The sequence below is a fragment of the Sminthopsis crassicaudata genome, chromosome 2 (assembly GCF_048593235.1).
Source record: "Sminthopsis crassicaudata isolate SCR6 chromosome 2, ASM4859323v1, whole genome shotgun sequence".
Lineage (NCBI taxonomy): Eukaryota > Metazoa > Chordata > Mammalia > Dasyuromorphia > Dasyuridae > Sminthopsis > Sminthopsis crassicaudata.
In genome coordinates this window covers 137,837,078-137,863,392 of record NC_133618.1, presented here as the reverse complement: position 1 = coordinate 137,863,392, position 26,315 = coordinate 137,837,078, and the positions used below count along the sequence as shown (strand labels likewise).

At 37.4% G+C, this 26,315-nt stretch overlaps 1 protein-coding gene across 11 annotated transcripts; it reads right to left on the bottom strand.

Annotated features, from left to right (window-relative positions):
• Positions 1-2,258: 2,258 nt before the first annotated feature.
• On the bottom strand, positions 2,259-25,664 carry POMK (protein O-mannose kinase). 11 transcript variants are annotated; one of them, XR_012486013.1, is made up of 6 exons: positions 25,162-25,664; positions 23,560-23,623; positions 14,501-14,809; positions 11,121-11,873; positions 7,681-7,771; positions 2,259-3,417 (listed from the first exon to the last, which is right to left on the bottom strand). XR_012486013.1 is itself a non-coding variant. In XM_074287401.1 (5 exons), the coding sequence occupies exons 3-5, from the start codon at positions 21,645-21,647 to the stop codon at positions 11,103-11,105; spliced, it is 1,083 nt and encodes a 360-aa protein (XP_074143502.1). In that variant the 5' UTR covers positions 21,648-21,861; positions 23,560-23,623; positions 25,162-25,663; the 3' UTR covers positions 8,661-11,102. The 11 variants fall into 11 exon arrangements, 10 of the variants coding, with proteins under 10 accessions (XP_074143502.1, XP_074143508.1, XP_074143501.1 ...); XM_074287401.1 differs by lacking the exons at positions 2,259-3,417; positions 7,681-7,771 and adding an exon at positions 21,645-21,861 and having other exon boundaries at positions 8,661-11,873; positions 25,162-25,663; XM_074287407.1 differs by lacking the exons at positions 2,259-3,417; positions 7,681-7,771 and adding an exon at positions 20,934-21,048 and having other exon boundaries at positions 8,661-11,873; positions 25,162-25,663.
• Positions 25,665-26,315: the final 651 nt, after the last annotated feature.

Sequence of the window (26,315 nt, the reverse complement as noted above, 5' to 3'; positions counted from 1 at the left end):
TGATAACTCATTTCTCAAATATAAAGAAAACTGAGTCAAATTTATAAAATTATTGAATCATTTCCCAGTTGATAAATGATCAGAGGATATGAACAGGAAATTTCAGAAGAAATCAAAGCCTTCTATACTCATATAAAAAATGCCTTAAATCACTACTGATTGGAGTTATGCAAATTAAAACAACTCTGAGGTACTACCCCACACCTATCAAATTTTCTAATATAACAGAAAGGGAAAATGATAAGTGTTTAAGAGGATATGGAAAAATTGAAATGCTATTGCACTGTGGTGGAATTGTAAACCAACCAACCATTCTGGAGAATAATTTAAAACTATGCTCAAAGAACTATAAAACTGTACATGCTCTTTGACCCAACAATACCTCTACTAGGTCTGTATCACAAAGAGAAAAACTACAAAAAGGAAAAGAAACTAAAAGTGCAAAAATTTTAACAGGCCAACAAGTATTTATTTAAAAGACTAAGGTCTAAGTTTAAGGCCAACATCTCTCACTGCATCTAGGGCCATCACTTCCCTGATGTCATGGTCCTCTTCAAGAATAAAAGATAAAAAACTAAAACAACAACTATATTTTAGGCATTGTGCTAAGTTCTGGGGATGCAAAGAAAGGCAAACAAACAAACAAAAAAGTCACTGCTTTCAAGTATTTTGTATTCTAATGGGAAGAGACAACATGCAAACAACCACATAGAAATAAATTGTAGATAGGATAAACGTGAGATAATCAATAAAGTAAAGAACCAGGATTAAAAAGGATTAGGAAACAATTTCCTGTAGTCTGTGATTTTATTTATTTATTTTATTTGAGCCAGGAGGTAGAAGTGAGGAAGGAAATAATCTCAAATTTGGAAGAAAGAGTGGGAAAATAGTGTCTTGTTAGAATAGCAATGGAGTCAGCATCAGTGGGATTGTCATGTAATAGACAATAAAATATAAAAAGACTGGAAAGGAAGAGGAGACAGATTATGAAGGATTTTAAAAACCAGATAATTAGGGGCAATTAGATGGCATAGTAGATGGAACTACCAGCCTTGAAGTCAGAAGGACCTGAGTTCAAATTCAATCTCTGACACTTAATACGTCTTGGCTGTGTGACCCTGGGCAAGTCACTTAGCCCCAATTGCCTCAGCAAAGGGGAAAAAAAAAACCAAAACAGAGGATTTTATATTGGAACCTGGAAATGATAGGGAGCTCCTGGAGCTTACTAAATATGGGGGAAGGGACTGTGAATTGAACTTTGGAATTAGGAAGATTAATTTGATCCCTGAGTGGGAGATGAACTGGAGTATGGATATACTTGAGATGAGAAGACCAAACTAACTATCCCAATAGACTTGCACCTGAGTTTGAATCAGGAGCTGTCTCAGAAGTTCAGTGATGCAGTGAGTAGGGCACTGGGCCTGCCACAGGATTAGTCTATGTGTTCAGTTGTGTTTGACTATGAACTGTGGACCATAACTCACTTGTCCATGGGATTTTTTTGGCAAGATACTGGAGTGCTTTGCCAGATGAAGAAAAGTCAAGGTTAAATGACTAGCTCAGGGTCACACAGCTATTAACTCTATAGGGCTGGCTTTTAAGTCAGGGAACCCCTGGCCCAGTACTCTACCAACTGAGTCATGTAGATGCGTCTTCAGGCTGGTTACTAAACTGTACATGGGTCTCAGCTTTATTCCTCTCTAGTAAGGAATTTGACTGTGAACACTTCCAAAGACACCCATAGTTCTAAAAATTATGATCTGATAATGGATTTGGGTTCCAAATACCATGGCTTGTGACCAAAAAAGATTCTGGCAGGATTTCTTTAAATTTTAGTTCTTCCAATTACAGGTAAATGTCACAGAAACAGAAATTGTGTCTTCTCCAAATTTTGCATTTCCCTCCATGCCTAAAGAGCAATGCTTTGAAAACAGTAGACAATTAATAAATGTTTGCTGCTTTGAAAAATTATTCATCTGATAGAATATTGCTGTGCTGTAAGAAGTGATGGGCAGGTTGATTGTAAAAAAACTCGTAAAGGGGGCAACTAGGTAGTGAAGTGGATAGAGCACCAGCCCTGAAGTCAGGAGGACCTGAGTTCAAATGTGACCTCAGATACTTAACACTTCCTAGATGTGTGACCCTAGGCAAGTCACTTAACCCCAATTGCCTCAGCAAAAAAAAAAAAAAAAGAAAAGAAAAAGAAAAACTTGGAAACACTTGCATGAAATAACAAGAGTGTAGGAAAATCTGAGATTGGGAGAAAATACTTTTAATTGAGAGGATCTTTCAATTCAGATAATCTCTGAAATTCCTTCCAGCTTTAACATTTAGTGATTCATTTTAGGCTGTGATGCACAAAGTCACATAAGGGAATATGATTCAAATATGACAGGAAAAGGAGCCCTTAGTCACAAAACAACATGTTCCATAAACACCTGATATTTCTTCTCTTTGGTCTCCTACCAAATGTTCTCGATTATTGAGCTACATGATGAAATGTTATCTTCCTCCAGATACAGAGAAGATTGACTCAGAATGCAAATTGAAGCATATTATTTCTTTCTTTTTTTCTTCCTTCCTTTCTCTGGACTTGGCTGAGATGGGAATTTGTTTTGTATGATTTATGCATATTTTAATAGGTTTTGTTTTTCTTGTCTTTACAAGGGGCAGGCAGGAGGAGAAGAGAGCAAGAGAATTCAGAACTGGAAATAAAAGAAATTTTAATAGTCGGGGAAAAATAAATTTAAAAAATGAGTACTGAGTTATTTTTCTAACTGGTTTGCAGTTTCGATCTTGGTAGTGAACTATATCATGACACTGAGGATGGGAAAAAAATTAGTATTGTTTGGCACAATCCTAACAGCATGAGATTATAAGAGATGATAAGTATTCTTTTTCTGAGGGAAAAAGAAGTTAAAATATTGCCTTCTGGGTAGCAAAAAAAAGTGGCAAATGCATGTTATACATAAATCGAAAATTTTAACTGGGAAGCAATTCTTTTTTTTTTTTTTAATAGCATTTCGTTTTTTCAAATACATATCAAAATAGTTTTCAATATTCATTTTTATAAAACTTCTAAATATTTCTATTTCCCTTACCTCCCTCCTCCCCAAAACAGCAAACAACCTGACATAGGTTAAATATGTGCGATCCTTTTAAACATATTTCTGTATTTGTTATGTTGTATAAGAAAAATCAGACCAAAAGGAAAAAAAGAACATGAGAAAGAAAAAGGTGAAATTATTATGCTTTGATTCACAATCAGTCTCCATAGTTTTCTCCTTGGATGTGATTAGCATTTTCCATCCCAAGTATATTGGAATTAAATTTCTCCTGGTTCTCCACACTGGAAGCAATTCTTCAAACTGGTGTATTCTTGCTTGAGGCTACATGATCCAGCACAGAAGAGTCCACCTAAAATCAAGAACCTACAATTCAAATTCCTATTCTGATGCTGAACTATAACCCTAGGAAAATTACTTTTTTCCTCATCTTGAAATGGGGTTAATGATAGCCCATTTCATTGTTTTGTTGTGAGGGAGGTACTAGCTATGTGATCCAGGATATGTTACCTAATTTCTTAGAAATTATTTACTCGATTATGGTATATGAATGTTATGGAATATTATTGCTCTGTAAGAAATGACCAGCAGGATGGAGAGACCTACATGGACTGATGCTGAGTGAAATGAGCAGAACCAGAAGATCATTATACACTTCAACAATGATACTGTACGAGGATGTATTCTGATGGAAGTGGATATCTTTAACAAAGAGAAGAGCTAATTCAGTTCCAGCTGATCAATGATGGACAGAATCAGCTACACCAAGAGAAGGAACACTGGGAAATGAATGTAACTGTTTGCATTTTTGTTTTTCTTCCCAGGTTACTTTTATCTTTTGAATCCAATTCTTACTGTGCAACAAGAAATTCAGTTTTGCACACATATATTGTATCTAGGATATACTATAACACATTTAACATACATGGGACTGCCTGACATCTAGGGGAGGGAGAGGAGGGAAGGAGGGGAAAATTCGGAACAGAAGCGAGTGCAAGGGATAATGTAAAAAAAAATTACCCATGCATATGTACTGTCAAAAAAATAATTATAAAATTAATTTAAAAAAAACAACAAATTATTTACTCATCTGCAAAATGAGATGGCTCTAGTGCCTATCCCTACAGTTTTGTTGAGGTTCAAAGGACCTGCAAAACACTTAATAAATAAGCATGGGGCAGCTAGATGGCACAGTAGAGAGAGCACTGGCCATGAAGTCAGGATACCTGACTTGGACACTTAATTAGCTCTGTGACCTTGGGCAAGTCACTTAAACAATGAAACAAAAAATATTCCCTCTCCCAAAAAATTAGCATGTAAATAACAATTTGCTATATAAAGAAATGATTTCCTTGAGTTCAAATTAACATATAAATTTGAAATCTATTCCTACTCTTTGCCTATCAAAACTATTATAAAAAGTGAAGTGAAAATAGCAAATTTCTCTTAGTTTAAAATCATTCTTGGGGATTCACAAGTCATCATTTCCATTACTGATGAAGATTATTGAATATTTTGAAAGCATGAAAAGTCCTTCACCAAGTCCTCAGTTGTGGCATGGAGAAACCCTGTGTTCTTGAAGACCGTGCTGGCAGATCATAAACTCCATTTGGTCCTGCCAAACTTGGAAAGATTTTTGAGCCCCATGGCACACTATGCATGCTACTCTATTATTTGAGGGCTAATTTTACTAAGAGTAGGGGTTTAATCAACAGATTAACTAAATTCATGACTAGGATGAAATTTACCCCCACTTACCCTTCAAAGATAAGGAAAGATTACAAGATGTATTGTTAGTCAATGATCAAACTGAGGAAAGCACAAATTGTTCCAAGTGTCAAAATATGAAACAGAAGAATTAATCTTGTACTTTAATATTCAGATCCCACATTGCTTGCTTGATAAATGCAGCCCATTAATCATCAGCTTTCCTTATCCTGAGGGGAAAGAATTCTGTCTTCCTCCTCAAACTACCTTGTATTTATCTGTGTACAAGTTCTGTTTCTCAACAGAGTGTAAGTTCTTTGTGGTCAAGGTTATTTAATTTTAGCCTTTTGTATCCATGGCATCCAACTTGGTTCTGTGTGTATGTGTGTGTGTGTGTGTGTGTGTGCGTGTGTGTGTGTGTGATCATTATTAAATGACTGTTAAATTTTGACTCTAAAATCAAGTGAAGAAGTAGTTAAAAGGCCCAGTGGATAAAGCACCAAGTCTGAAGTCAGGAGGGCCTTAGTTCAAATCTATCCTCAGATACTTATTGGCTGTGTGACTTTGAGCCAGTCCCATAGCCCTGTTTGCTTGGAAAATCAAAACAAATAAAATCAAGTGAAATCCTTTTTAATGCATGGGTATACTACCAAGATATTAGTGACTGTATATGAATATGCTTCTCAATAAGCAAGAGCATTCTTGTTCAACCAGATCATCAAAGTTAAGTCAAATTTGTAGACCTCTTCTAAAATCAGCAAAAAAAAAAAAAAAAAAAATCACCATTGTTGTCACTATTCGACTCTCTGTGGCCCAATTTGGGGTTTTCTTGATAAAAATACTGCAGTGGTTTGCCATTTCCTTCTCCAGCTCATTTTACAGATAAGGAAACTGAAGCAAACAGGATTAAAAGACTGCCCAGGTCACACAACTAGTGTCTGAGGTCATATTTGAACTCAGGTCTTCTGACTTCAGGTCCATTCTGGGCCAACTAGCTGCCCATTATTAGCCCTGACCTAATTTGTGTTAGTAGCTGAATTCAAGAGTAACATCAAATATTTTAGGCACAATTCTTAGATTTAAAACAAGATGTCTCACTATTTTTTAAAATGTACTTATTTAAAACTTAAATGAAAAATAAGAAGAAACAAAATAGAAAAAGAAAGGCCAAAAAAAAAAAAAAATTGTCATGTGCCCAGCAGAACATCAGGGAGGATTTGAAATATGTAACAATAAATTTGCATTTCAAAAAAGCATATATAATAATAGAAGACATTGTGTTCATGGCTGTCATCTTTTCTGTACCTCCTACTAAATTTTCTTTTGTTCTCTTGGACATCTTTTACTTTATTCTTTCCCCTTTCCCCTTTTCTCCTCCCTCACTTCCCCAAGCAGGTTATAGTTAAGCAGAGATATATTTATGTGTTTGTATATGTGCATATCTATGTTAACACACATAGATATACACATATCCTATACTTACATATATACACATGTATGCCTATGCACACATATATACATGCATCTAAAACAATAGTAATATGGCAGACATAATAGATTTTTCTCTTGATTGAATTTTTTTTGTTTGACTTTGAGATCAATTATAACTACCCCACTTTTTTTTCTCATAAATTCTACTTATCATTTTTATTATTTTTTTTAAAGTAATTTCTAGCCTTCCTATGCCATGACCTATTCTGTTGCTACCTGGGTCTTGCAACAGACATCTTCTGATATGACTGAACATAATTAAATCTTTGGAAGTGGAATAAAGCAAATTAAAAAAAAAACAAACATTATTCTACAGACTTAGGAAGAATAATTTTTTTGATAAGTCTTATTGACATTTATTCTTATGTTCTGAAGCCTTAAAAAAAATTTCAAGAGACATGGTTTCTGGGTAGTTTGATAATTTTTGTTAGTAATAAGGCCAGCATGTTTAATCAAAATATAATCATTTGGCCATTTCTCTTAGAACAAATTCAATCATGGCTGACCTCATGATTTATATATCCTTCAAAGAAGAGGTGTTCTTAAAGAGTGATGATCGACTCTGATTGGATAAGACTCTGATTGGATAAGATAGCAGGTGATCTTTATTTAAATGAAGGATTGAAAATGGCATCAGGCCACTCTGGGACAGAGAAACTATCTCTACAACATTACCCACAGCTTTAGGCTGTCTATTCAAAGAATGTATACTTCTCCAGTGAAAACTGAGCAGAACATAATGGCTTCCACCAGGATAGGGTTCAGATCAAGAAAAATAGTGCAATCTTATTATCAGCAATGTCCTTCTAGAGAATGAAGTTTTAAAATCAGAACTTTGGAAGAAAGAAAGAGCTCTGAATCTCCCCAAATTATTGGTTATGAATAATCATTTCTTTCAGTTTCAAATTAAGGCTTTTAACATGAAAGTATTTTTAAGCATACACTATCCTCCCATTCTCTCCAAACATTGTCAAGAATTCAGTATGGTCAGTGGGTCTGGGGTGCAATGGATAGAATGCTGGGTCTTCAATTCCAGTCTCAGATACTTACTGTGTGATCCTGGGTAAGTCACTTAACCCAAATTGCCTCTAATAGAAGGAAAGGTGATTCGGTGTATACTGGAAAAACACTGGATTTAGCAGTAGAGTACCTGAATGTAAACCCTTAGCTTTACATGACATAACAGACATAATAGTCTGGGCTTGGTGTCAGAAAGACTTGAGTTCAAATTCTACCTCAGAAACTTCCTAGCTTTGTGATATCAAGCAAATAACTGCTTTAGGCCTCCATTTCTCCATCTATGAAATGAAGATTAATAGCATCTCTCTCATGGGATATTATGAGGATCAAATGAGGTAGTCACTACTTTGTAAGCTTTAAAGCTAATTATAACCACCATCATTGTCATCATTATTACCTGGTTAAGCTTGGCCAAATCTCCTAGGATCTCAGTTTTCTCGTCATTAAAATGAACTTTAAGGTTCTTTCCAGTTCTAAATCCTCTGGTCCTGTAGAGCAGTAAAACACATTTACCTTCAGAATCTTTCTGAAGACCACTGGGTCCCCTGATTAGCTGGAATCAACTAGAGTCATAGAAAATAGAGTCTCAAACTTAGCCCTGAAAAAGTTCTTCAAGGTCATCTGGTTCAACCCCCTCATTTTAAAGTCCCAGACCAATTGAAGAGCTAGCATAAAAAGTTTAAGTGACTTGTCTATGATCCCATTGGGAATAAGAAGTCAGGTTGGGACTTGAAGATAGACCCCACATCCTTTCCATCCTACTGTATCTATGGCTTCTCCATATCCATATTTTCAATAATCTCTGAATGCCAAACACAAAAGTCTTGGGATGTACACATTTATATCAAATAAGAAGCAATGAAAGAGGCAGGGTTTCAATTTCCTGATGGAGCTTTAATAGTGAACAATCATCTTTTTCTTAAAAACACACTTATGTATGGCAGAAGACTGAATACCAGGAACATCATGAATTTCTACTTCTGTCTTTTGGGCAAAATGTGAACTTTCTCATATGACTTAGTTGGTAATATTTTCTTTGAAAAGCCATTTCAAATCAGCTCAAAAGATTGTAACAGTTCACTTGGATTTCCGGGCCTCTGGCCTTGGAAGACAACCTGAAAGAAAAGTTGGTACCTGGACTCACAAAGGTCTTGAGAGAAAAAAGAGATGAAACAGGGAAAGGATCTCTTGTAAAAAAAATTGTAATATTTTAAAACTCACAAGTTTGGGGGCAGCTAGATGGCTCAATGGATAGAGCACCAGCCTTGAATTCAGGATGACCCGAGTTCAAATCTGGTCTCAGACACTTAACACTTCCTAGCTGTGTGACCCTGGGCAACCCCAGCCTCAGGAAGGGAAAAAAAAAAACCTCACAAGTTTGAAGATTCAAAATTTTACTTGATAGAAAACTTGGAATGTTAAGAAACAGAAAGCAATGACTTTATAATGACAAAAATGAACAGAAAAAATATAACATGAATACATTAAATTACATCCCATTTGGTAAAATCAATTAGATTCCAAAGGCCAATTTCATTTAGAGCTAAATGGAATGGACAGAGTGACTGCTAATATTTTTCAAGGCATAAAATATACACCTGTGTACTTTTGGCAGGTACATTCTCATATTTATTGTGATCCAGGCAATCTGTCATACAGGATTTGGGTACTTGTCATAGGTGGGTGTCAGGAGGTAGTATCACCTTAGGTGAATGTCAAAGGATCTAGATCAGGATCTAGAAGGAAAGTCAAAGGTCCTGGAGTCCAACACCTTCATTTTATAAAGTAACAAATAGCTACAACCTACTCTCTCCTGAGACCCCTTTGCTTTGTATTCATCTCAGATCTGCCACAAGGAAATAAAACTTATATCAATGCATCTCCAATTTTGCAGATCTCCAACTTGGGAAAGTAGCTTAAACTACTTGATTAGTGATCATTAATAGGAATGAGAATAACCATCCCATCAGATGAGTAAGATGATGCACCTATAGGAAAAGGATTCTTTGATGATTTTATTTAATAAAGTCGTGGACCACTCCATTTCTCCCGGTAAATAAGACAGTATCACTGACTTCTTGTTGACTAGTCACAATAGATCATTTGGGACATTCAGAACTGATCTCTAAGAGCAATGGTTTTTAGAAGCATGGTTTAGGGACAGCAGCATAATTGTGAATTCTATAGGACTTAGTGTTAAACTATTTCCATACTTTTCAACTTTGAAAAATTTATCAGTTTTTGGCAATAGTTCTGTTTTACTGACCAAGAAAGAAAATGTTATGGTAGACCTCTTAATAAAAATAGAAAAGTATTATATAAAAGAGAGAGAGAGAGAAAGCACCCAAGCTGCATGTGACTTGATTAAATCATACCAAGTGACAAGTGAATTCACTCTGATAACTCCAACTTTATTACCATTAAAAGGAAAGTACTGGAGAAAAATGTTCTTTCTGTGATCTAGGCAATAAAAAACAATCCTCTTCCATCTTCCACAGTTCTAATGAGTTTATAACTCCTTCCTCCTATGCAATGGATGCTGATGCTTCAGTGGCAATCTCCTTTGCAGTGATCTGTTTACTTATAGTCCTTGGAGGACAATGCAAGGACGGGTGCCCAAATGTCCTATGAAAGACATTAGGATGAAAACTGCTACTTCTCTACACTTGTTTCCACTTAAGAGTGAGAATATCAGAATGGCTTTGGTTCCATTCCTATGGCATGTACTAGCTAGGTCTTTGGACTAATACACATAGAGTACTCCAAAACTCCAATGTGAATATTCTCTTTAGTAATGCAGATCTCAAAATGGATACCCATTTTGTATGGCTTTTGTCTATGCTGTCCCATAAAGTCTCCATAGGGAGAGGTACCCAGGATATGCTGGGGACCTTCCTCTTATTTCCCTAACATCCCAAGAATACTAATGGAGCACATGAACTGTCTGTCTACCATCAGCTGCCTCTTGCTGTCAGCCACCTTATTTTTCTATTACATGTTAGGAATATCAATAAATAACTTAACAGTAATAGATGGAGTAAAAATTAGGTGATTCTTTGAAACTTTTGTCTCCATTTTGACAGCAAAAAGGAAGGGGGGCCAGGAGGGAGAGAAGGCCATTTTATCTCCTGATCCATTCATGAATCATCTCCTAACAGCCTATCATCTCCTAACAGCCAACATTCTACTCTGGGAACGAACTTGCCTCAATTTTAAGAACCCACAGCAACTTCCACATCACAATGAGGAGTGTAATTAAGTCAGTTTGATTTTTGTAAATCCAATTACAGTCAAGCCCAGGTTATCTAAGACTTTTTGCTGCTTTGTTCTCCTTCCTTCAGTTGTCTATCTCTTAGGTGTATCCCTGCAAGGGGGCAATCTGAAAAAGGCATTGGAAGCTAGATTTAAAATAGGATCCAAAGATCATAGATTTAAAACAAGAAATAGACTTTATAGAGGTCATCTTGGCCAGTCTCTTCATTTTATAGATAAGAAAATAGGTCCAGAAGAGGTTATGGGACTTACTCAACTAATATCACAAAGCTGGTGAGTAGCAGAACCAGAAAACCAGGGGCACTGACTCTTAAATGCAATGAACTTTCCATGTCTCCTATGCACATGTACTCCTTTCCTCTCCGTCCCCTTCTCCCACCCCTTCAAGCCACATTATGCCATTTATTAGCTCAAGGATTATAAGGAAATTACAGAAAGCAACCATCTGGGTGCAGCAGAAGAAAATCACAACAAAGACCAAAAAAAGCAGCTTGTATTTTCCCCTTAAATCATCAGGGCCCACCCTCTCGGTGATTCATCTCATTTTCACAACATTTCTCTTACCCCAGGCAAGACTGTGTCTCTAAGAGAATTTAAAACCTTTTGGTAGGTGTCTAGGACCTCTTGGGCTGAAGGCCTTTCCTCAGGATTCTTCTTCTTACACGCCTGGTGGATCTCAAACAAATGGAATCTGACCACATCACTCCCTTCCACGTGCCCCAAAAGGAAACTGGAGACATCAGGTATTTTCCAGATGTCCGTCTTTTCATCGTATGGCGGCATACGGCCATTCTCGAATGGCACTTCCTCTCCATAAGGCCACAGTTGCTCTGGGGCCACAAATTCCCCCAGAAGCTCCCTGTGGCCACATTTGATTAAGGTCCCGTTGCCCTTGTTGACAGTGGGCAGAGCATCCAGATCATTTGCTACTATATTAAAACTGCTCGTCAGCAAGTACTGAGAAAGTATTTTATCTAAGTCACTGGAGTCACACATCACCAAAGTGCCCACGGGGCTGGTGTGCAAATAGTGAATGATCTTTACATAGTTGATTGCCAGTTTCAATCTGTGATGCCAGGTGTTCAGGCTTTGGTATTTGGGGAGGTTTAGTGTTTCTTCCAGGTTCTGCAAAGTACCCAAGGGATGGTATTCAGTGAGAAGAGTGCCGTCGTCTTCACAGTAGCCAATCAGCAGGACCACGTGCTCGCTTTGTAAGGATTTCAGCATCTTCAGCCCATGGAGGAAATCTTCTTTCATCTCTGGGGTGGTAAGCTGGGAAAAAGCAACTTTCTGTTCCTTCCATTCAGAAAGAAAGACCTGGAACCAAGCCAAAGAACACTAGATCAGTTTTTGTCTGTGTTAATGAGCAGACAAATATACTCCCTGGATATGGTGTGGGCGATAAGACACAGAGATACTGTTCATAAATTTCTACGTATGATACAGAACCGTCTCTGTATATTAAGTTGGCATAGGGTACTACCTGTAGTTACCATAGCTATAACAAAGTCTTGGTTCTCAGGTAGACCATACGGTAGTCCTCCTATTAACTTTCAGCCCCACAATGTAGGCCTTTAAGTGCAAACGCTTAAGTTGGCCCCATAGGGAGATATATACCATAAACAGAAGGTTATTAGATTTATGAACTATATGAGATCAGACCTTTGTGAAGCTTTTCAAAAATACCAACAACTTTTAGGCACTACTTGTATTGAATTTTATAGCTCTAGTACTATGTTTAAATCGGGATTAAAGAGAGAACTGTCAGGGGAAAAAAATTAACTTTTTAAATCATTTTAGAAACTTAACTTTTTTATTTTATTAATTTTATAATTATAAATTTTTTTCACAGTACATATGCATGGGCAATTTTTTACATTATCCCTTGCACTCACTTCCACTCCAAATTTTCCCTCCACCCCCTCCCCTAGATGGCAGGCAGTGTCAATACATGTTAGATGTGAGAAACTTTTAACTTCAGTATTATTCAGTTTGTTTTTCTTTTGTCACAAAACTACTTCCCTATCTTCTATTTCCTTTGGAAAGAACCAAAAAAAACAAGTAACAAAAAAAAGCTTTCTAGGTAGTTAATATACACTAAAAAGTTATTAAACAGATTTTCTTTTTAAAAGTTTATAGTTGTGTTTAACATATATTAGACTACTTGCCATTTAGGGGAGGGAGTGAAGGAAGGGGGGGAAATCAGAGCACAGTTTTGCAAGCGTTTATGTTGAAGAATTATCCATGCATGTGTTGTGAAAAATAAAAAGCTTTAATAAAAATAAATAAATAAAAGTCTATGGTTGGAGACAGCTAGGTGGCGCAGTAGATAAAGCACCAGGGCTTGAAGTGAGGAGGACCTGATGTCAAATCTGGTCTCAGACACTTAACATTTCCCTAACTCTGGGCAAGTCACTTAACTCCAATTGCCTCAGAAAAAAATAAACAAACAAAAACCACAAAAGCTTTATGCTTGTATTCCCACTCCAACTCACTTACTAGAGGGGCAGTAGGAGGCACTGAGCAGAATCCAACAAAGGCAGCTTAGACCCTCACCCTCCAAAGTGTCATTGCCACCAGCACTAACATCCAAAGACCGGGATTCAAGTCCCAGTCATATATTGCCTAGCTGTGTGACCCTGAGCAAATAGATGAATTCCTCTGGGCCTGTTTTCTCATCTCTACAAGGGAAATAACAACAATAATAATATTATTACTAATAATATGTACATATATTTACTATGTGTAAAGCTTTACTATTATTATCTTATTTGATTCTCACAACTCTGGGAGCCAGGTGCTATTACAGATTTTACAGAAGCTGAAGCATTGAAGATTGAAGAGTCCCTGGGTAAGGGGATAGGAGTGAATACCAGGCTGCCTAAGGAAGAACGAAGTCACAGGAGAGACCCAGGCTTGAAATGTTTAGTCATTTTTCAGTCATGTCTGACTCACCATGACCCAGGGACTCTTCAAATCAGTGCCAGACTTACTATGAGCACCAGAAAGGCTTAGCTTATTCCAGCTCAGAAATACTCAGCTCTAGCAACCAGCCCATGGGCCTCAGTCTATCTGAAAACAAGGATTACAAGTGTTTGCCAACATTCTCACTTCAAAAATCAATCAATCAAAAAAAAATCGGAAGAAAAAAAGTAATTTTTTGGAGGGGCAATTGAAATTAAGTTATTTGATCAGGGTCATACAGCTAAGAAGGATTTAGTTCATCCCAGGCAAATCACTTAATCCTGTTTATCTGTTTCATCATCTGTAAAAGGAGCTAGAGAAGCACATGGCAAACCACTCCAGTATCTTTGCCAAGAAAACCCCTAATAGGGTCATGGAGAGTCAGACAAGACTGAACAACAACCATGCTCCCTTCATTGAAGTTTGAATTGACCTTGTCGACAAAGTTGGGGAACAAGCCACTGAACATCTTATTGAGAAGGCTTATGTTTTCTGGTGAAGACTGTAAGCAACATGGAATCTTTAGGAGTCAGAGAGGGGCATCCGGTCACATCTAAGGGCTCCCCATTTAACCCCTACTGCTGATGATAGGGAGGGAGCTAGGAAGTTTGGTTTGCCTTCTCATTAAACTACCACTAATCCGGATCACCTGGGGATGTCCCAATGGTGGACAAGTTAATCAGAAGGAAGACTCATATAGGTATAAAAGAGACAGTTTGAGAATTGCCTCAGCCTGCCCTTGGTTAAATCCAAGTCTCTACTCATTGGAATTCTCTTCTCAGAGGGGCCCACCACCAAAGCTGTCCTTTTTCTGGGTTTGCCCCTTGGTCCCCAACTCACTTGCAAAACCAGGCTTGGGCCTAAGGGGACAATTCATTCAACAAACATTTAGTAAGCACCTACTATGTGGCACACCCTGTACTCAAGGACCTTACTTCTAATTCTGAAAATAAAAGTCCCATTCGGAGAATGAAACTCACCCTTTTCACTGCTCCTTCCCCAACACGTTTCAGTCTTCTGACTTCTGTTCTCAGGGATTCACAAGAGAGCCAAGGGGAGCAATTTTTCATCTGTCCCATTCGGAAGGTACCAAAGGGACATCGACTGGAGTCCATGCCAGAGGGTGGAGGAGAAACAAAAACATGATCAAGGTAGAGATAGAGGAGGATGTTCATAAGGACCATTACCAGCAGCAGCAGCGCAGCTGGTGGGAGTGGGATTTCTCTCTGGGAGGAACCTCTTGTACTCTCCTGTGATTTCTTTTCCATGTTGCTATCTTCCATGTTTCCCTAAAAGGCAAGAAGTAAACCAAGAAATAGTAGGGTGGTCAGTTTTATATTGTAAAAGCCCTGGGCTTTCGGCTGCTACAGGATATGCAGCATTCAAATAAAAATTACAAGAGTTAGCATTCCCAGAGTACTTTAAGGTTTACAAAGAGCCTGACTTATGTGTGCTCATTTGGCCCTCTCATATTGCTATGGGGGAGGTGTTCTTACTCCCTTCATTTTATAGAAGAAGAAACTGAGGCTATTTACATAATTTGTGTGGGTGGTACTATTATTAGGCCTCTGAAACTGGATTTGAATTTAGGTTCTGACTCCCAAGTTCAGCCCTCTGACCACCTAGCAGCCATGGAAAAAAATAGATCTCAAGTTCACCTAGGAGGCAGAAATGGATCTCAAATTTACCCATGACGCAGGAAACTCATAGAATTCAAAGTCATTTATTCTTCTGTTGTAACCATTAGACCCAGTCATTCTTTTTGTCAGAGGTGCCCCCAGTATAAGAGGGCCAGGTCAAACAAGCTAATAACACATCTCTTCTACTTTCTCAAACTCCCAGGCAGACACTGGGGAAAATATCTCTCCAGAACACATGGTAGGCTGCAGTCAATTCCCTTCCCTAGAAAAACCACCATCTTTGCACAGGTGAATCACAACAGCCTTCATCTGGGCCTTAGACTGGCTGAGAGACCTCTCACTTTTCATTGAACTAGTTGGGAGACATATCACTTCTTCCCCACCTTCTCTTCCTCCTCCAGTCTAGACTCCCTTATTTCTAAATCAAGAAGGTTGTAATCAGTGTTATTTCCTTTTTTTCCTCTCTATTTTTTTATTATTATTTTTTAATTTTATAATTATAAAATTTTTTTGACATTATGTATGCATGAGCAATTTTTTTATAACATTATTCCTTGTATTCATTTTTCCAAATTTTCCCCTCCTTCCCTCTACTCCCTCCCCTAGATGACAGGCAATCCCATACATTTTACATGTGTTACAATATAACCTAGATATAATATATGTGTGTAAATCCAATTTTCTTGTTGTACATTAAGTATTAGATTCCGAAGGTATAAGTAACCTGGGTAGATAGACAGTAGTGCTAACAATTTACATTCACTTCCCAGTGTTCCTTCTCTGGGTGTAGTTGTTGCTGTCCATCATTGATCAACTGGAAGTGAGTTGGATCTTCTCTATGTTGAAGATATCCACTTCCATCAGAATACATCCTCATACAGCATTGAAGTGTACAGAGATCTTCTGGTTCTGCTCATTTCACTCAGCATCAGTTGATGTAAGTCTCTCCAAGCCTCTCAGTATTTCTCCTGTTGGTCATTTCTTACAGAGCAGTAATATTCCATAACCTTCATATACCATAATTTACCCAACCATTCTCCAATTGATGGACATCCATTCATCTTCCAGTTTCTAGCCACTACAAAAAGAGCTGCCACAAACATTTTGGCACATACAGGTCCCTTTCCCCTCTTTAGTATTCCTTTGGGATATAAGCCCAGTAGTAGCACTGCTGGGTCAAAAGGTATGCACAGTTTGATAACTTTTTGGGCATAGTTCCAAATTGCTCTCCAGAATGGCCAGATTCTTTCACAACTCCACCAACAATGTATCAGTGTCCCAGTTTTCCCACATCCCCTCCAACATTTGTCATTATTTGTTCCTGTCATCTTAGCCAATCTGACAGGTATGTAGTGGTATCTCAGTTGTCTTAATTTGCATTTCTCTGATCAGTAGTGATTTAGATTATATACACTCTTTCATGAGTGGCTATAATTTCAATTTCATCATCTGAGAATTGTCTGTTCATATCCTTTGACTATTTATCAATTGGAGAATGGTTTGATTTCTTATAAATTAGGGTCAGTTCTCTATATATTTTGGAAATGAGACCTTTATCAGAACCTTTAACTGTAAAAATATTTTCCCAATTTGTTACTTCCCTTCTAATCTTATTTGCATTAGTATTGTTTGTACAGAAACTTTTTAGTTTGATGTAATCAAAATCTTCTATTTTGTGATTGATAATGATCTCTAGTTCTCCTCTGGTCATAAATTCCTTCCTCCTCCACAGGTCTGAGAGGTAGACTATTCTCTGTTCCTCTAATCTATTTATGATCTCATTCTTTATGCCTAGGTCATGGACCCATTTTGATCTTATCTTGGTATATGGTGTTAAGTGTGGATCCATATCTAATTTCTGCCATCTCTCTATTTTTAATACATATTGTTTTATGAATTATGTTGGGAGAGAAAAATCAGAGCAAAAAAGAAGAACCATGGGAGAGAGAAAAAAACAAAACAAAACAGAAAAAAGAAGTGAACATAGCAAGTATTGGTTTACATTCAGTCTCCTTAATTCTTTTTCTGGATGCAGATGGCATTTTCTGTCCAAAGTCTATTGTGATTTCTTTGGACCCCTGAACTACTGAGAAGAAACAAGCCTTTCATAGTTGATCACATAATCTTGCTGTTATTGTGTAAAATGTATTTCTGATTCTGCTTGTTTAGCAGATTTTGATTTTAGCATCAATTCATGTAAATCTTTCCAGGTCTTTCTATAATCAGTTTGTTCATCATTTTTTATAGAACAATAATATTCCATTAGCTTCATATACCATAAGTTGTTCACTCATTCCCTAACTGATAGGCATTTACTCATTTTCCAATTCTTTGCTGTCACAAAAAGAACTGCTACAAACATTTTTGCACATGTAGGCACTTTTCCCTCCTTTATGATTTCCTTGGGATACAGACCCAGTAATGGCCTGAATCAGTGTTATTTCTAAAGTCCTTTTCTAACTCCCAAAATGTGTCTATGAAGATCTGGCTCACACAGGGACATTACCACATACTCTTGAAACCTGGGATAGCAAATCCACTTCATTGCCTCCTCTTGCGGGATAGAACTGTGCCTGGCAAAGTTATTCTAGCTATTGCATGCTGATATTAGTCCAATTTGTGCCTGTTCCTTACATCTATCTCCTGTTTTCATTAAAGGCTCTAGACTAAACAGAAGGATCTTACATCTGTTTTTCCTCCCTAGGTGCAATGGGTCTGGGTATGCTGAACACCCACACCCACAGTCCTTTCTCACTTTTACCTTGAGTCTGATTAGATTACTTTAACTCCTTCCTCAGGTGGAAATCTTATATTAGTCCTGTTTTTATTTCAACTCCTGCCCTCACTAAAATGAGGTTGGATGTCTTTTTATACCCCAGCAAATCAGATGCCAGAAAAAAAAAATTGGCTCCCAGTGTTCTTTCACATGATCTGCACATAAAAGGACCTATATGTATAAAATTATTGATAGTAGCTCATCTTATAATAACAAAGAACTGGAAACTATGGATAAGCAATTTGTTGTAATGGCAAATAACTGTATTGGAATAGTATTGTGTCATAAGAAATGATGAAATGGATGGTTTCAGAAAAGTATGACCTGATGTAGAGGAAAGTAAGCCAAACCAACCAAACAATCCATATAGTAACATCATACAGAAAAACAATTCTGAAAGTCTTGAAAACACTGTTCAATTCATGATTCCAGAATAGTTATAATAAAGCATGCTTTTTTGACCAAGAGGTGATGGCTCAAAATGTAGAATGACATGTACATTTTAAGATAGAGCTAACTTGGAAATTTGTTTTACTTGACAATACATATTTTTAATAATGGCTGGGGTTTTTTGTTTTGTTTTGTTTTTTTTTAATAGGGAAGTACGGGAAGGCAAGGGAGGCTAAGCATAGGGAAGAAAAAAAAAGTATGTTGTATTTTTTTTTTAATGCAGAGAAGACAGAAAGAATCATAGACAAGTAGGATGGTTTTGGATGCTAAAGACTGAATTTATTTAAAAAAAAAAGACTAAATTTATTATATGCTTAAAAAGAAAAGCAAGCTATAAATAACAGAAGCAACTACCTGGCACACTAGATAAAGTGCTAGATCTAGAGTCAGGAAAACCTGAATTCAGATGTAACCTCAGACACTTTCTAGCTGTGTGACTTTGGATAAATAATAACAACAATAATAGTTAATGTTGTATAGACACTGTTAAGAGCTTTACAAATCACTTAATCTGTCTATCTCCGTTTCCTCCTTTGTGAAATAGGCACAATTGTACCTACCTCTCTGGGACGGTGTGAGATAATATTTGTATAGCCCTTTGCAAACCTTAAAGCCTGATATAAATGCTAGTTATCATTATTATGATATCTGCAGCTTCATTTTATAATCCTCTTTTTCTGTTCTACTATAAATAAGGAAACATCCACCTTATTTTAGCATTTGTTAAATAGGAGAGGAGAGAAGAGGACTTTGTTTACTATTTGTTCAGCTGTTTTTCAGCCACATCATCCTTTCTGGATTCATTCTTGACAAAGATACTGGAATGCTGTCATTTTCTTCTCCAACTCATTTACAGATGAAAGAACTGAGGCAAACAGGGTTAAGTGACTTGCCCAGGTTCACACAGCCAGTAAGAGTCCCGGTGCCCTATGAGCCACCCATCTACTCCTAAAAGGGAGACTGCACTTGGAATCCAAAGATCTCTACAGGAATATCATTTCTTAGCTGAGTTACTAGGACAAGTGTCCGAGTCTCAATTTTCTCACCCACAAAAGGAGGATAATGATATTGTACTCTCTTTAATACATGGAGAGAAGTCTGTGAAACTTTTAAAAGTATAGTCAATGGAAAGACTGATCTGGGAACAGAAGATGTTGGCTCAAATATTTGCCTTTCCATAAACTGCCAGAAGAATCCTATGATCCTTTTTGAGGGGCAGTTAGGTGGTATTAGATGGTATTGAGCCTGGAGTCAGGAAGACTTATCTCCTGGGTTCAAATCCACTTCAGACACATAGTAGCTATGTAATGTTGGACAAGTCACTTAATCCTGTTTGCCTCAGTTTTCTCATCTGTAAAATGAACTATAAAAGGAAATGGCAAACTACTTCAGTGTCTTTGCCAAGAAAATCCCAAATGGGATCACAAAGAGCAGCTTAACTGAAATAACTCAACAATAAAATGATTCTTTTATCCTAAAGAAAGGTTAATAATTACCTTTGTATCCCTAGCAGCTCATATAGTGTCCTGTTTAGAACACCTACTTAATAAATATTTGTGGAAGAGAATTAGTGCCCTGTTATGGATCCTCTTACTAAAGTAGGATTATGTTTTTCCTTCTAGGCAAAATTTTCTATTCCATTATATTAAATAAATCAAGAAGCATTCATGAAACATAAATTCATGTGATCTGTACACATTCTTGGTCATAACATCCAATTTTTCTTAGCACATTCCATTTAAAAGTAATCATTTTAACAATCAATGAGTCAAGTAATCAATCTTCCTTAATCTTATTGTCTTCCCTCTGTGATTATCTCCAATTTATCTTATATCTATCTTATTTGTACCTGTTAGTTCCTTGAGAACTTCCTTTTTCTTTTTAGGGGAAGAAATGCTTTTTTTTCCCCAGGGCTTGGTATAGTAAGAAATATAATAGTGAATCAAAAAACATCCCACTGATAGCATGAGTCTTTGCTGTTGTTTTTCAGTCATGTGCTTCATGACCTCATTTGGGCTTTTCTTGGCAAAGATATTGGAGTGGTTTGCCTTTTCCTTCTCCATTTTACAGATTAGGAAACAAAGTCAAACAGGGTTAAGTGACTTGCTCAGGGACACACAGCTAGTAAATGTCTAAGATTTGAACTTAGGGAGATGAATTTTCCTGACTCCAGACCCAGCACTCTATTCATTCCATAGAAAGCTACATTTTCTATGGTTATCCACATTTTCCTAACTGTATTTCATTTGGTTCAGCTTTATTCTGGGTTTGTTTGTTTGTATGTTTTTAAAGTGGGCTGTGTAGTTTGGCTTAGGAAATCTGGGATGAGGATAGAAGGCAGCACCTGTCCAGGGTAACACTCTCTATCTGCTTTCTGATTCCACAGACCAAGTCCCTGATCTCCCTATTTAACAACTTCTGTCCCATCAACCTAACTAACCAAAGGAGCTGAGAGCACAGGGGATGATGACCAGACTCTCTTAGCCCACTCAATCAGGATGCTCCTCACCTACAGGCAGGAGGAAACACCTCCTAAACCCAATTCACCTTTCGATGGGGAAGTCCTCCTGTTGAAACTGGATAGATGGGGTCATACTGGTCACCCTTGGCTAAAAGGCTTGAGAAACCTCTTGGAACCTTCCCAGGGTGATTCAAAATTTTCCTTTGGTGTGTTCAAGGAAGAAAAGTGAAAAGAAAAGGGTGAGATACTATATATCTTGCAATTCTGCCATGCTGGAGTAGCTGGACAGCTCTCTGAACTCCCACCCATCAGAAGATTAAGCATTTTACAAATTGTACTTTAAATAAATGGTTTAAACTTGTAAAACAAAAAATTATGTCTGCAATGTTTTAATCTCTTCACAGTCAGCCATCTATCTGGAATTGGGTTTTTTTTTCCCCATCCTCTTTTTGCTAAATGGAAAACTTAATGATCTTCACCATGTAACATATCCCCCAAAACACATTTGGGTTCTTCCCTATAGTACTGAACAAAAAAAAGAAAGGCCACAAGAAATCTTTAAGGTGCATATCCTATATAATGTTGTATTTATGTACTCATTAAACTAAATTTAAATTAAAATTAAGCTAAAAGAAAAAAGAAAAAGCCAGGAAGTTAAAAAAAAATCTTCTTCATGATTTACTACCTCTCTAGGACTAGCCTATATCGAGATGCATTTAAAAATTTAGTGAGACAACCCACAATGCTGTGACTCATGAGCATCTCCAAAGATGGCCATCTTTGTATCTGGGACTTACCATTCCAGTAGCCTAGGCCAGGAAGGTTTTAAATTCTTTTTCCTCAGGTAGAGTCAGTTTCCCTTTATAATTGTAGATTCTTCTTTGCCAGCACAGTGTCTTCTTTCATATGGCATCTGCCCAGCACTCTGAATACAACTGGGACTCAATGAATGTTGTCAGAGGAATCAAGAAGACCCTTGAGTTTCTCCAAGGCCTTAAAGCCAAGACAACAGTGCTGATGGGGAAGGAATGAAGCAGTGAACTGACTCTTTAGAACAGGTTTTTAAAAATTTAAATGACTCATGAAATTCAAATGCAGCTTTCCCGAACTAAGGGAGAAAAAGCTTGAGATTTCCCCAACCCTTATTAGAAAGTGGTGTCACTTGAAACTTGGGAAAAAAAGCCAAACACCTGGGGGGATTGGGTTTTTTGTGGGTTGGCTCACTAAATTTTTAAATGCATCTCATTGATATAGGCCAGCCCTAGAGAGGTAATAAATCATGAAGGAGATTTTTAAAATTTCATGTTTTTTTCTTTTAGTTTAATTTTTTTATTTTCAATTTCAAATTCTTTCCTTCACTCTACCCCTTCCCCAATAAGTTGGCAAGAGATACCCTACCCATATCTAAAGCTATACAAACCACCCCAGCATCATATTTCCACATTAGCCATATTGCAAAAGAGAAATAAAGAATTTTTAAAAATAGATTTCAATCTGCAAACAGCTCTAATGAAAGAAATACTTACCAGAGAAAAAAGTCAGTAGGACTCTTGGAGTTATTGACTCTGAAAGCTAAGTTTTAGATTAAAGACCATAGACTGTAGAATTGGAGGGGAGAAAAATCTGCTTTATACACATTAAAAAGGATCCTTAATGTTCATTCATGAAGCAGAATACAAGTATTTAGGGGAGAAATTAAATAATAATTTATATTAAAATATAAGGGGAAGTCATCTAATGTGCGGGTAAGAAGGGGAAGTGTGGAGAAAAGGTGTATTATTAAGAATTCCAAAAACAATTATATGTTTTAACTGTAAGCTATCTCCACCTCAAAAAAATGAAAGCTTCTTGATGACACCTAATATTTTATTTTTGGTCTTTTATCACTAGCTAGATGGCACGATGTGAATAGAGCATTTAAAGCCTTGAGTGAGGAAAACCCAAGTTCAAATCCAGCCTCAAGACACTTACTAGCTATAAGACTCTGGGCAAGTCACTTACCATAGTGCATAATAATAGCTAACATTTCTTCACTTGCCAGGCATAGTACTAAATTCTTTATTATTATCTCAATTGATCCTTACAACAACCCGATAAGGTAAGGACTATTATTGTCCCCATTTTACAAAACTGAGGAAAACATCACCTTTTGAGATAAGTGTTATTGTTGTCCTTATTTTACAGCTAGGAAAACTAAGGCAAACCTCACAAGGTTGTTGTAAGAATCAAATAAGATAATAATAACAGCACTGTGCCTGGCACATAAAGAAATATTAGCTATTATTATGAGCTATTTATTAGCTGGTTAACTTAGGGGTACATAATAGATACTTAGTAAATGACAACTGACAGTTATATAAGCATCAAAAAACGACATGCTGAGTTAATATTGTTGTTTATAACTGATAAAAAAAAACTTTAAGGAAGCTCTGGGTTTGGAATGCTCCAAGCATTATCTGACAATGTTTGCTTAACTGTTCTGGTTGTTTTTATTTTTCTTTGCTACAAGGGAAAGCTCATAATGAAGGGCAAGAAGTAATTTTTTTAAAAAATGATTTTAAAATATACCAAAACTTTCAAAGAATGAATTTTACTGTGCTCACCATGTTACAATTTTATTTTAAATGTTCTGGAATATTCTGGGTGAAAAATATAGGGAGAGGTGATTGTTAAAATGAATGAATGAAAAGAAAAAAAGCATTTATTACTTACTTGTCAAGTGCAGGGAATACAAATAGAAAAGCCAGTTCCTGGCCACAAAGAATTCACTTCCTAACTGAAAAAAACCACATATAGAATAGGAAGGTTCACCATCTTCCTGAAGAGATTAAGATCACTAAATCCTATTTAAAAATAAAGCCTCTGAATGAGAATATTTGAGAAAAGACACCCAAGCAAATCTAACTCTAAGCCATTTAATGGAAACTGTCATTTAACCTATATTTAGTCTCCCTTCCGTACTCTGCAAACCAAACAGTCCCATCTCTCAGCAGAGCACCCAGCTTAATGCCTGGTAAATAGTAGGCATTTAATGTTTGTTTGACTGTTTCAGTTCCTCACACCACACAACTCTCCTCCAAACTCCACCGCTCTGCTCTAGTCATCCTCCAAGTCTGGGATGAACTCCCTTCCTTATTTCCTTCCCTCAGCTGGGGCAATGCCTGAGACCTTTCCCGATTCAGCCCTCAAAGGCTGGTGCCTTTCCCCCCAAACTACTTAGTACTAAACAATAGTTTTATACTATTTTTAGTTTTATTTATGTATACTATATGTATGTATACTATATTTATACTGTTATACTATATTTATGTAAACTATTTTGAGTTTATTTTGTAGTTTTATACTATTTTTATTTTATTTATTTATACTATATGTATGCATACTATATTTATACTGTTATACTACATTTATTTATTTATACTATTTCGAGTTTATTTTATAGTTTATTTTTTTTTAATTTATTTTTAACCTGAGGCTGGGGTTAAGTGACTTGCCCAGGGTCACACAGCTAGGCAGGGTTAAGTGTCTGAGATCAGATTTGAACTCGGGTCCTCCTGAATTCAGGGCTGGTGCTCTATCCACTACGCCACCTAGCTGCCCCTCATTTTATAGTTTTAGACTATTTTTAGTTTTATTTATTTATACTATATGTATGTATACTATATTTATACTGTTATACTATATTTATTTATTTAAACTATTTCGAGTTTATCTTATAGTTTTATGCTATTTTTAGTTTTATTTATTTATACTATATGTATGTATACTATATTTATACTGTTATACTATATTTATTTATACTATTTCGAGTTTATTTTATACTATTTTACTATATTTTGGAATTTATATTTGCATTTATAATAGCATTATACCAATTGGTATACTAAGTTATATACATATGTATATGTGAATAATTGCCTGGCACATATATAAATATAAGCTATTATTGGCTATCACTAACTGATTACAAAAGGTACTTAATAAATGCTCATTGATTAAAATATATTAGCAAAAACCATGTTAAGATAAAATTGATATATCACAGTAGTAAAAATAAATATACAATTATATTTATATGTGCTTGTTTCTCCCCATGAGAGCGCGAGCTCCCTCGGGGCAGTGCGGGACTGTATTATGTCTTTGTATCGCCTGCACCCAGCCTGCGCCTGACACATCGCACAAGTGCAAGAAAAATGACAGGTTGATGGACTGAAATTGACTCCTTTCCCTCCCTTCCTCTCTCCCTCTCCCCTTCCTTCCCCGCCCTATTCCTCTCCGGCAGCATCCCACCCCACCCCCGCCCCGGCTCCTCACCTGTCATTTCGGATTAAAGCCTTTTCACCTCGTGGGTACCAAGTATCGGCAGGGACTGAGCGTCTCCCAGCCCCACGGCAGCATCACCAAAGCTGTTAGCCTTGGCCCGGAGCTCCTCCCCAGGAAGCTGAAGCTCCAGCGGACGAAGGCGGAGCGCCAGGCGCGCGCTCTCTGCAAAGCAAGCGGGTCGGGCGCATCCCAGCGCAGCGCCAGCAGAAAGGTTCCAGGTGCCGGGCTCCAGCAGCAAAGTGCGGCTCCTGCGGCTGCTACTTCTGCCGCTGCTGGCCTGGTCCTGCGGTCGCTGACGCTGCAGCCACGAGTTGCGCTGGAGCACCAACCCCGAGCCGCCTACTCGGAGTCTCCGCCTCTCCACCAAAATTCAACCTTTACGGATTTTAACGATCTGGCCTTTGGGCTGCGGAGGCAGCCCGGAGCTCTTAGAGTTCTAGTCTCCCTCAACCTTCCGGAAACCCCCTGGCTTCCGGGATACTCGCACCTTCCCAGATTACCCGGAAACCCCTTTCCATGTGACGTAATTTTTAGCTAGTACTGAAAACGCGAGGTCCCTCTACCGTCCCAAACTGGTAGGCCGCCTAAAAACCAGCTGTCTTAAGTCCTAAATTTTAGTAGGGGATTTGGGGAATAAAGTCTGATCTACAATTCTGCTTTAGTGGTCTTGTGGTATGAAATGAAAAAGAAAGAGTTGTGAACAAGGCCAGAACTTGACCCCATTTCTATTCTGATTGAAGTGCAACAAAGTTGCTTTCATCTTAAACTTGTTCCTTGTTCCTTCAGTCTTTTGTGGTTTACCGAAAACGGTCTCCCTCCTGATAACGTGGCAATCCCGGCCATTCTTTCCTGCAGGGGTTGCATTTTTAGCTTTACCCATTCTTCTCTTACTGATAATGTTGCTTGTCCTTCACTCTATAAGATGGCCATGACATCAAAGAGGTAATACCGAGACATTCAAGTGAGTTGGATTTAAATAGGAGGTGGGGCTGAGGGGGCACTGTGCAAAGTCACCAGCTTCATATTCTCCTTTGGAGCCATTTGGGAAAATTAGAGATGGCCTGGGCTGCAGTGAGAGCTCTTGGACTCTTAAATCTAAGGTCTTTTAACGGGTCTCAGTTTGACTGAGCAAGGCCCAATAGTGA